This window comes from Aythya marila (assembly GCF_965140915.1).
Source record: "Aythya marila genome assembly, chromosome: 1".
In the NCBI taxonomy this organism is placed as follows: Eukaryota; Metazoa; Chordata; class Aves; order Anseriformes; family Anatidae; genus Aythya; species Aythya marila.
Window position 1 is genome coordinate 15,118,497 of NC_139042.1, and position 12,151 is coordinate 15,130,647.

The window sequence follows — 12,151 nt, forward strand, 5'->3', positions numbered from 1 at the left end:
AAATTGATGGTTTGAATATATTAACAGAAGAACCCATCAAGTAAAACATATTAGAATAACAGAAATAGAATTATGCATTGCTTATTAGCCATACATTTATTAAAAATATGCACCATCCTTGATATCATGATATCATAGAAATGCAAAATTCTTAAGGAACCTGTTAAAGGTCAAGGACATGTATTAGTTTTTCCTATTCTACACTTTTGAAACCACATCTGAAGAATTTGACCAGTTTTTGGCTGCTCAGTATATAAAAAGAAATGTTGCTGTCCTTGGAAATATATGGAACTAGAGTAGACATTGCCCTGAGCAATCTACTGTGACATTGAAGTTGGCCCTACTTTGAGCAGGGGTTTGATCTGATGACTTTCAGCAGCCCCTTCCAACTTAAATTCTTATGCAATTTTAAAATTTAGAACCTCTCCACTATGCCTTTTAAGAGATCTTACGCATTTCATTTAAAAATTATTTTTAACTGCAACACCAACAAATCTTGCACAAGGTACTGTTTGTTTTTTTTTGTTGTTGTTGTTTTTTTTCAGTACTGTGATGTGATCTGTTTTTGAAGGGGTAATCTAATCAGTGCCTCAAAGACGATTGTCTAATGAATCAGCTAAGTTCTTAATTAAAAAAAAATATATATATATATATATTTTTTTTTTTCAAATGTCAAATCTGTTCTAAGGAATATACACTTGATTTGTACCACTTCAATATTGCATGTCTCTCATAAATGTTAAATATTCAATAGTGGTATAGCTAGTTACATGCCCTGAAAATTTAAAATGTCTCATGTATTGCTTAGACATACATAGTGGCACTTAGTAAGATCAGCCATGATAAAACGGACAGAATTTGCAGAAAGGGAAACTCTGGTTAAGCATTTGAAAGAAAGAAGTTGTGGTGAGGGTGGTCAGACACTGGAACAGGTGAGCCAGAGAAGATAGCAGAATTTCTGTCATTGTAGATATTTAAAATATCACTGATAAAGCCTGTGAGCAGCCCAGTCCTTCTTTCAGGGTGGGCAGTTGGACCAGAAAATTACTGGGGTCTTCCAACTCTAATTATTCTTGATTCTGTGATACTGTAAAAAAATATAAAAATCTTAATCACTGTGTTTACACAAAGTTGTTTTTGGTTAAACAGATGTCTTGATAGTCTGAGCAGGAATCCCAGGTTGCAGAGCTCTGCTCAGTGGAGTGCGGGCAGCATTAGCATGAGCTGATGTGGTGCGTCGCAGGACGCAGTGTCACAACATGACTGTGCTACCATGTGGTTCCTTTCTTAACACTGGGGCTGCATCTGACACAGCTTCTGTTCTGTGATCTCCTTTTCTTTGTAGAAAAATAGTTTTCTTTGTTTGCTTTTATACTGTTGTGTGTTTTGGGGTATGCACCCCACACAGTTAAACAATTTCTGATTAGGTTGCTTTAGTATGTCTGATAATCCTAGTGTACATACATGAGAGTATGGTCAGGCTTAATAGTTACTAATACAGAAGAGTTCCATTACACAGGCACGGTCAAGAGATTTTCTTTGAATTTTGGCAGCCTCCAGAGAAGGTGTTAACAAAACAAATGACTCTGGTAAACACATAGAAAAAAAATCCAAGGGAATAATGACTGCAGCCCAAGGAGTCATTATTTCTGAAGAGGAACAAGAACTGTGAGGGACATGCTTAATGGAGAATCTGTATCTCATGAGATGTTCACCAGAGAAAATGAACTGGAGCAAAGGAAGCATCTCTCTGTTGGCTCTCTTTATCATAACATAGCCTTCAAGGTGGTACTATAAAAGTTACTGCTGTGCATCCCATCACTGACAGTGCCAAGTACACTGAGTATTCTGTACAGCCATGCTATTACCATCAAAACTGCATACACTTCAGCATCCCTACTCCAGAGCTCTGCAAAGGAATTAAGACTCACCTTGTGGTCTTGCACTATGGTAGGCAGTCTTGTCTGTTATCTGCAAATAAACGTTATGTGTGACCGTCTCCTGAGTCCTGCAACTTCTTATCAGTGAAGATAAGAAGTAGGACCATAGTCTGTGTTTACTGATCATGTAGGACATAGCTGACAGTAGGTATTTTGGGCATATGTTGATCATCAACTTGTTAGAATGATGTCCCAGCCCTTATGCAGGGCAATCATTTTGGTATTCCTTTTTTATGTAGGAATCTGCAACCCACTGGAAAGTTAAGTTCCTGTTTTGATAAAAATTAATTAATACAGTAACTAGAATGAGTTTGCCTTTGCTAATGTTTCCCTCAGCCATGCCTTGGTGCACATCTGCTTCTGGCACATTGTTAGCTCGCATGTTGATGCTAATGGACTCAGAAATTTTATGCTCTACACTGTGCTGCTGTGTTAGCATTCAGACTCCCTGAACAAACATGGAGCTTCTGAGGCATGTCAAACTGAAATGAAGAAATAGTATTTAAAGCAAAACAGCGATTTTGGTCTGTATGCTCCAAAGTAGCATATTGAAATCCAAAACCAAAATAAATTAAGTCTCCAAACTAAATTCCGTTGTGATTTACCATTCAAAATGTAGTGTGTGCCAACACCTTAACCTATACCTGAAATTCTGCAGTGTTCATGTGTTCAATTAATAAAGAATAATTACAACAGCTCAAGGATTTCACATACAAAAAAATTACCTCAAGGGGACAAATTGTATGCCACTTACTCAAGAGTTACTCAACATCGTTTGCTGTCAAACTAATCCACAGTGCTGCATTTTTTCCCTAGTAACTTTGAATCTAAAACTTTCCCTCTAAAACTAGTGGAAAAACAAAATTGTACTATATGCAGTTCCTGGCTAATACTGAATACAATTTTCTGCTTAGGCACAAAAAATGAAATCACTTCTGTAGTGATTTATATTGTTTTCTCTTTCCCCCCCAAAAAAAAAAATCTCTTCTGGGATCACAGCAAGGGAAAAATAGTGTAGAAGAGAATATAATCAGAATGAATTAAAACAGGTGAAGGAGAAGTACTTGATTCGTTGTTAAGGAGTACTGTGATGAGCCTAAAATTGCATAAACGATAATGTGAAAATCCATCAGCCTCTTTATTCCTTCCACTGCTCAGTAAGAAGTGCTCAGTTTGCTTTGGGATTATAGAAGATAAGAAAGACTTCTTCCTGAAAATGGAATAGATATTGGATGTCAAGTTACGTGAAAAAAATAGTATTTGAACCACCTGAGACTGTGCATACAGATTTATTGTGGCAAAATAAATAAATAAATAAATTCCTTTTATTATACAAAACAGAAACTCACCTTAACTGAAATATTGAAACATTCTGATACGAATTGCTTTGCAAAGCTTTTTGGGTACTGTTGATAAACTTTGATACTATATTTCTAATCATCGTATCCTATATTAATCTGTTGTGGACAGATCAAACTTAAATTCTCACTTAATGTAACAGTAACATTTCGAGAAACATTTGGGAAATATTAAAATAGTGTTAATTTAACAGTTAAAAAGAAGAGTGTATTACAGATTTTTTTTGTATGTGCGTGTGATATAAATGCTTTTGGTGTTAGGATCTTCAGACTTCTAGACCACATTACTGGAATACAGGTAATTATTGATATAATGGGAATTTACTTTTAAAAATAACTTATATACCATTCCCAAGACAGACTCGGGATTCATTTAATTTTGTTTCGTAGCTAAATGCTGTTTATCAATAGTGCTTTGATTTCAGCTTTCATATGCATTTTCCTAGACTTTATTAACTGTCAGATATAACACAGCGAACAAAAGCTGTATTGTTAGTTCATATGGTGAATACTGTGTTCAGTGAATTTAGATCTTGGCTATAACTGCTCTGAAGATGAAAACTGAATCCTCAGTTGCAGCAAACCCGCTAAAGACCATACTACAGGCAGTGGGAGGGAGGAGGCAGTTGGGAGATCATGGCCTGAACCACAAAGGGGTGATTAGCTAAATTTTACACCACCTTGGTGCTGATGATAGTGTTGTAATCCAGCTGGCAAGTGACAAATGCATTATTTTGGCCTACCTGTCATGAAAAGCAAGGTTTTCTGCTGAAGTGGTGATGGAAGAAGGCACCTCAGACTGAAATGGTGCATGGCCGTCCAAGATCAATAAGAAGTCATTCTGACAAACGAAGACAACGTTTATTTTTGTTGCAGTGGGGGTAGGAGAGGGAAACGATATAGCTAAATAGTTAAGGAGTTCTCCTTTTCAAGAAACTTTACTTCAGTCTTTCCACAGCTCAGCCTAAGCTTCCTCCCCTTCAAAACCTGATAATTTTTATTGAATTTAACACTCTTTTTGACTGGTATAGAATTATATTCTTTCTATTAGCTAGTTCGGTGCTCTGTTTTAGATTTCTTATTAAAATAGTGGTGACAACACACCAATGGTTTAGTTGTTGCTGAGCAGTGCTTACATGAGTCAAGAACCTTTTTGCTTCTTCTGCTGCTCTGCCAGTGAGTAGATGGGAGGAGACACAGCAAGGAGAGCAGACCCATACTGACCAAAGGGATGTCCCATACCATATGGGATTGTGCTCAGCAATAACAGCTGGAGGAAAGAAGGAGGAAGATGGCACGGTCAGATTTATGGTGTTTGTCTTCACAAGTAACTATTAAGTGTAGTGAGCCCTGCTTTCCTGGAAACTGCTGAACAACTGCCTGCCGATGGCAAGTAGTGGATGAATTCGTTACCTTGCTCTGCCTGCACATGCAGCTTTTGCTCTACCTATTAAAAGTGCCTTTATCTCAACTCATGAGTTTTTTCCCTTATACCCTCCTCATTCTCTTCCTCATCCCACTGGGGGGGAGGGAGAAAGTGGCTTTGTGGTCCTGAGATGCCTATGGGAGTTAACCCACAACACATTTAAATCTTAAATATTTAAATATTTAAATATTTGTCTTAAATATTTATTAAACAATGTAAATGAGTTATGTCTTCTGCTTTATGTAGACCATTTCAAGTAGCAATTATAAACTTTGCTTTTGTGATCTAATGAGAGTTTTTGCTATTGTGAGTTTCCTAGTGCTACTTAATTATATGAGTTCAGAATTAATATCTCCCATACTGGTCTTTTAATTGGATGGAACATAGGCACGTATGTTCCTTATGGTGTTTCTCTTTAGCAATTACATTAAAAGTTTATTTGATGACAGCGGTAGAATGATTATGTTAAATACAAGTTGAAATGGTTGTGTCTACTTGTATTATACGAAACAATTTAAAAACTATGCCCTAACCTGATAGCGGATTTACTGCTATACAATAAAAGAGATTGTTGTTATAAAAACTCATTGAAAAATCAGGCAGATGAACCATTAACTGTGTACATTTAGCTAATGAAAATGGAAAGCAAGAATCTCCTAACTGATTCATAATCATTTGAGTTGAAGGCTCATAAGCTGTGATGTGATAGATAAAAAGGTCACCAATTAAGTTTTTGTGCATGGTGGAAAAATTATGGAGATGTGTTTGACATAGTGACAAAAAAAACAACTCACCACCACCACCAAAAGCAACAAAGTCCACAACACAATGCTTGTATGATATTCACTTGTATTTTGGATGATTTTTTCAGTCTGAGATGCTTCTATGAAATTAGGTTATCAGCAGTTCAAAGAGTATAGTATAGTAGTTTTCAAATGAGACATGAATGCGTGGTAGGTGCTTTGTGTAATGAGAGCATAGCCTCACTAATATTCAGTAACTAGAGTGGTTTCATAATCTTCTAGTAACTGATAATTTATAGAAGAGTGTTTTATCTTTCTCTGTTCAGTGATAGCACATGGAAACTTAGTATCTGAGTATTTTTTGTCTTAATATGAAGTGTTAACCTGTGCAGAAGCATATGACTTGCTGGCACTCAAGGAGGCAACTTAATGTTTATCCTACAGTACCACAGTTATACCATGCTGTATACTCTGTAAAGAAATTGTATCAAGCATATACAATACATGTATATGACTCAAAACTTTCAAAACATCAGATTTTGGGTGTGGACTGTTATGTAACCACTTGTGGTTACATACCACTTGTGTACATAAATAACTGGTCTGAACAAATTCTTTAGTCTGAAATTGTTAGTGTTTAGAGGATTAAACTGTTAAAAAAAAAAAAAAAAAAAAAAAAAAAAGAAAAAGAAAAAAAAAAAAAAGAGAGAGAATAAGAGTGCCAAATGTGAGAAAACAGTAGGTAGTGCTATTTTTTTTTTCAAGTTGAAAACCAAATCCAGGTATTTAAAAGTAAATGAAAATTAATAAATGAAATTTAATGATTTGACTATATACATTGGTAATTTTTTTAGAGCTTACTGTTTGCATATTTACAGGAGTGGGAAAATAACATGTCCTTAACGCAAACACAGACAACCATTGGAATTTTCTTCACAAGACAGTAAAGCACATAGTCCACCCTGATGAAAAGTTACCTGTTTATGTATAGTGAGCTATTTGAGGGTTTTTTTGGTTGAGGTTCCTTCCCATCCTCCTAGCTTTCTGGATTTGGGAAAGAATTTCATATAGACTGTTTAAAATGGGAGTAGATCTTCCACATCCCACCTGGTCTACAAGAAGGCTGCGAAACAGACTTTGGCAAACTTTGCTTCTTTAGTTTTGAAGACGGTGGATTGTTACAAGACTTATAAGAACAGAGTGCATCCTTGATAAAGTGATAGAAAATGCGGGAGTTAGCAGTTGAGGTTTCATTTATTAATACACATGGTTTATCGAGATTGCAAAGTAGGGTAGAATGTGTGTGTCTTCTTCTCTCGATGGCACAAAAGGTAATGTTGTTGATGGGAAGTTTCAGGCTTGCTGTTCGTAGTGACAGGCTACATAGCTGTGTGAAAAAGTAGGCTGGGGCAACATGTTTGGTAAGGATAAATGAGACTAGTTATTCCCTCCACTCCTGTTATTTTCATTTACAACCAGCTGTAAAAGAGGTCAGTTTTTACCTTATCAGAAATTCTGTGAATTCATGTCTTCAACTAGTACATCTGAAACATCCTTTGAAATTTCACCCACTAAAAATGACAGTGTCAGCTCAATACTGAAAGATTTCAAAAAAAATTGTTGGCTATTACTTACAAAAACTCTTGCTGCAGATTGAAAACTAAGTGCTTCTTGAATTTAATATGCAGTTTACACAAAAGAGAAGGACAGTCTTAAAGCATGCTTGAAAGGAACTCAATTATTTGTCTGAACTCATTAAAGCAAAGACGGTAATGATAACCATTTTTATGGAAAACATGAACTTGCTTTTTAGTAAAGGTGAAATAGCATTTCAACAGATTATTAGGAACTTGGTAAAAGTTTCGTCATACAAAGTAAGCTGCAGTGCACAAAGAATGGAAAAGAAGCTTATTTATTTAGAATAGGTGAGTCACACTGCACATTACACAACTGCTAGCTTTCTTTCAAATTGTGTTAATTTTCTGTTTGCCAGTTTGAAGCAATGGAAATCAATATTCATCTTTGACATTACAGTATATTTACATAATAATTTGTCATTAATCATACCATTTGACAAATCCACATCAACTCAAAATGATGAAAAATCAGGCAATAACTTCAAGATTAATTTTTCCTCTTTTTTTTTTTTTTTTTTCTCTTTTAGAACTGGGTAGAAAAATCAGAGAGACAGAAACTACTGTCAGATACCCTTGACCTTTCAGAGCTATTTCATCCAGACACATTTCTCAATGCCTTACGCCAGGAGACTGCAAGGTGAGGGAAAAATAATCTACCTACTTACGTGTGCAAATGTGCCATTACTCCACATCATGAGGATGGTTACCTTATTTTCAGGACACAGAACCAACAAATCATGTCAATTACTGTCATTAGTCATCTCTATTTTATCACTTGCACTGAAGTAGAATAGTTAAGAGTATCTTGTTTAAGTGCTTATTATTATTATTATTTTTAAATAGATAAAATTCATAATGTATTTTTCTTCAGAGTAATCCATGATATGGTACACACTGAAAATACATCGGTTTTGTTTTGTATTTTATTTTCTGTGGTTATATGTCTCTAAGATTTACTGTATATGTGTTTCCCTTGCAGAGTAATGAGCTGTTCAGTGGACAGTCTTAAATTTACAGCATCATGGAAAGGGCGAATACAGGAAGGCAAACTCCAAGTGAAGGTATTGTGTTTAGCAGTATTTATCTTTTTCATTTGCTCCTAAATGTTTTGCATATAATAATAATTAAAAAAAAAAAAAAAGATTATTAGAGGATTATTTGAGGTATTGTAGTATTTTACTGAGATATTTTATTAGTAGTCCAAGTTGTAGTCGTAGTCCTAGTCCAAGTCATCTGTCTATAAACCTTCTGGAAGAAAGAACTAGAAAGAACTATAAATATATAGTGATATAGTGGTGTATCAGGAATACAAAAGCTTGTTAATTGTAGACAACTACAAAAATGGTAGTACAAAAATTCTATAGTAAATTCTGCAGAGAAGAAAGGGGATTATATTTTTATCCCTCCTTAGTCAGATTGCTTATTTAAAATTTCAGAATTAAAATTATTCTTGCTCCATTATCTTCACTGGCCTCTTATATAAAATTGAAGGTGATATTACATTAGCTAATATCAGTTGTCCGGAAAGTAGTTAAAAGAGTTGTGGCACATAGCAAGGGGAAATACATATAGAAGTTTAAGTCAAAAGCCATGTCTTAGCAACTCTTGAATCACTGAAATGAGACTTTTCAGGAAGTAAACAGAACAAAGTGAACTATGATATGACTAGCATTAGATATGACAAAGTTCCAACGATTTGTTAATGAACTCTTAAGGCTACAGCCAGCAGCTATAAAGTCACTACTGATTGCATAGACAGCAAGGTACAGGTGAATCCTCAAATGATTAGTTTAGCTTCTTAGCATTTCAGATGTCACTGTCATTTTGGCTAAATCCAAATTTCTTTGCACCTGTTTTATGCTTAAATTTGTAGGGAATTTTGAGTATTGATTCCAGTGGATATGTTGGGCCCATGATAATACTGCTCAAAGAGATGCGTTCAGCAAAGAATCATAGAATCAATCATAGAATGGTTTGGGCTGGAAGAGACCTTAAAGATCATTCAGTTCCAACCCTCCTGCCATGGGCAGGGACACCTCCCACCAGACCAGGTTGCTCAAAGCCCCATCCAGCCTGGCCTTGAACACCTCCACGGATGGGGCATCCACAGCTTCTCTGGGCAACCTATGCCGGTGCCTCACCACCCTCCAAGTCAAGAATTTCTTTTTATATCTAATATAAATTTACCCTCTTTTAGTTTAAAACCATGACTCCTTGTCCTATCACTACACCCCCTGACAAAGAGTCCCTCCCCAGCTTTGCTGTAGGCCCCTTTTAGCTACTGGAAGGCTGCTGTAAGGTCTTCCTGGAGCTTTCTCTTCTCCAGGCTGAACAACCCCGACACCCTCGGCCTGTATTCATAGGAGAGGTGCTCCAGCCCCATGATCATCTTCGTGATCCTTCTCTGGATTTGTTTTAATACATCCATGTCCTTCTTCTTCTGGAGGTCCCAGAGCTGAATGCTGTACTCCAGGTGGGGCCTCACGAGAGCAGACTAGAGGGGGAGAAGCAAGTCCCTTGACCTGATGGCCATGCTTCCTTTGATGCAGCCCAGGATACAGTTGGCTTTCTGGGCTGCCATTATACATTACCGGCTCATGTAGTGCTTTTCATGAACCACAACCCCAGGTCCTTCTCCTCAGAAATTCTCTCAGTCCATTCTCCACCCAGCCTGTATTTGTGTTTGGGATTGCCCTGACAGATGCAGGACCTTGCACTTGGCCTTGTTGAACTCATGCCTCTCAAGCCTGTCCAGGTTCCTCTGGATGGCATCCCTTCCCTCCAGCATGTCAACAGCACCACACAGCTTGGTGTTATCAGCAAACTTGTGGAGGGTGCACTCGATCCCATTGTCCATGTCACCAACAAAAATGTTAAACAGCACCAGTCACAATACTGACCCCTGAGAAACACCACTTGTTGGTGAACTGATGTTCACTTGGACACTGAGCTATTGACCACAACTCTTTGAGTGGAACCATCCAGCCAATTCCTTACCCACCAAGTGATCCATCCATCAAATCCATGTCTTTTCAACACAGAGACAAGGATATTGTGGGGGACAGTGTCAAATGCTTTGCACAAGTCCAGGTAAATGATGTCATTTGCTCTTCCTCTATCCATGAATGCTATAACCCCATTGTAGAAGTCCTCCAGATTTGCTCCACACAATCTGCACAACAAAAATAAAAGAAACACAAGAGCTACAGCTACATTCTTTTCAGAAACATGAGTGAATAATGCTCGACTCTCATCTTGTGACTATGTACTGATGTACTGCTACAGCAGAGTTCTGTGGGATTAGGAGAGAGAAAGCATGTGGCAGGACTCCTTGTCTAGTCTGATAATGCAGGCAGATGCAAGACTGTGGGAGATATCAGAGTTCTCAGTCAGCTGCTGACACTATACAGAATTATTAATACAAAATGCATGAGAATTTCATGTTTCTAAAATATTAAGGGATTGTACATCCAGAAAAGATAACTGTAATTATCTAATCTGTCCTTTATCCAGTACAGTCTTTTCAACATTTTCAAATTATTTCCTGTTGACACTGGGAAATATCACTTAGAAAATGAATCAATGTTTTAGTAAGAGTAATGGTTGTTTACCTCATTTAATGAGAATCAAACAGGCACCTACAACTTGTGGATAAATAAACCAAGAGACTTTCAGGGTACTCTATCTCCCTATAAGTCTGACAGCCTTCCAATCGCATGTTTTGCAGTTCCACATTCACCCGAGACTTCTAAGTCCATAGAAGTGAGCAAAAATTGAATTTTGTTTTTCAGACCACTTATTCTAGGTTAACTTACAACTGCAGATCCCAGAAGCTTGGACTTTTTCAAAATCATCCTTCCACCTTTGATAAATGTCAGAAGTCAATGCCAACAACATTCATATCTAGGTGTATTGAAGGTTATCATTTTTTTAATGTGTAAATTTATATGGCACTTTTTTAGAAATACTAGTAAAGTAAGAATCCTGTCAGTGTTGCTTGTTCTGAGTATTTTCCTTTCCCCAGTAAGAGCTATGTTCATTGAATCTGTGCTATTATGTATTCACCAGTATCTTCACTGCTACATTGAATCTTTGATGTACAAAAGGGTGTTGGGACCCTGTGCCATGCTGAACATTCCTTTCCATGAATCTTTTCTCACATGGACATGAAAAACTGGGAACAAACTTTTGCATTAGTAAAGCTAAATTCTAAGCATCTTATTTATTTAAAATGTGCTGTAATGAAGGCAGAAGAATGTCAGTGATACAGAAAAATCATCCTCTGAAACGTGTCTCCTTTGCTAAGGATCCTCTGAATTACACATTAAGCTTGGTTCACATAAGCAATATGAATTTTAATCCTTCTAAAATTAGTGTTGTTTATACAGTTTCAAGATTTCAGGCTAATCTTACAGAATGGGAAGCTCTATTTTGGAACATGGACTCAAAAAGTACAATTCAGACAGCAGAATACATCAGTCCTTGAACACATGCTGTAGTGTGGTAGCTGGGGCCCTATTATATCCCATCCGTTTAGATGCTTAAATCAGAAATTTTAATTTATCAGCTGTATTTTGTCAAGGAAAGGACGTGTACCAATTCAGGTCTTAGAGTAGCTAAACCACTTTCAGGAAATAACCGTCTTTCTCCTCTGACAGGAGAAAGAATGCAATTGTGGTGGTCCTGCCACAGTAATTTTGGTCATTTGCCTGAAATTAAATTTCTTAATTTTTTTTTTAAATCCCTGCCACATTTTGGAAGTTTAAGTAAGCAGGTATCAAGGAGACATAGGGTTTAGGAAAGAGCTATTTTAAGACTTTCCAGACTTAAGCTTATACATTGTTGTTATTAGAAGCACAATTTAGCTACTTTAATAAAGATTATATCACTGTATAAAAGCAACAGTGCTGATTAAGATGATCTCTTCTAGTACACAGGTCTTTAATGTAGAAAGAAAAGGTGTAACAAAATAGCAGGAATGCTTTTTCAGGAAATTCCAACTAGAATAAATGTACAGCTTTTTACAGAGCGCAATTCACCAATACAA

At 36.6% G+C, this 12,151-nt stretch overlaps 1 protein-coding gene across 2 annotated transcripts in view; it reads left to right on the forward strand.

Moving 5' to 3' along the window:
* The window catches only part of DYNC2H1 (dynein cytoplasmic 2 heavy chain 1), a 171,613-nt gene that overhangs the window by 147,659 nt on the left and 11,803 nt on the right, over positions 1-12,151 (forward strand). For both annotated transcript variants that reach the window (XM_082774619.1, XM_082774620.1), the window contains 2 exons: positions 7,632-7,741; positions 8,084-8,165. In XM_082774619.1, coding sequence (XP_082630745.1) covers positions 7,632-7,741; positions 8,084-8,165 — 192 coding nt within the window. The remainder of the gene's footprint in view (positions 1-7,631; positions 7,742-8,083; positions 8,166-12,151) is intronic.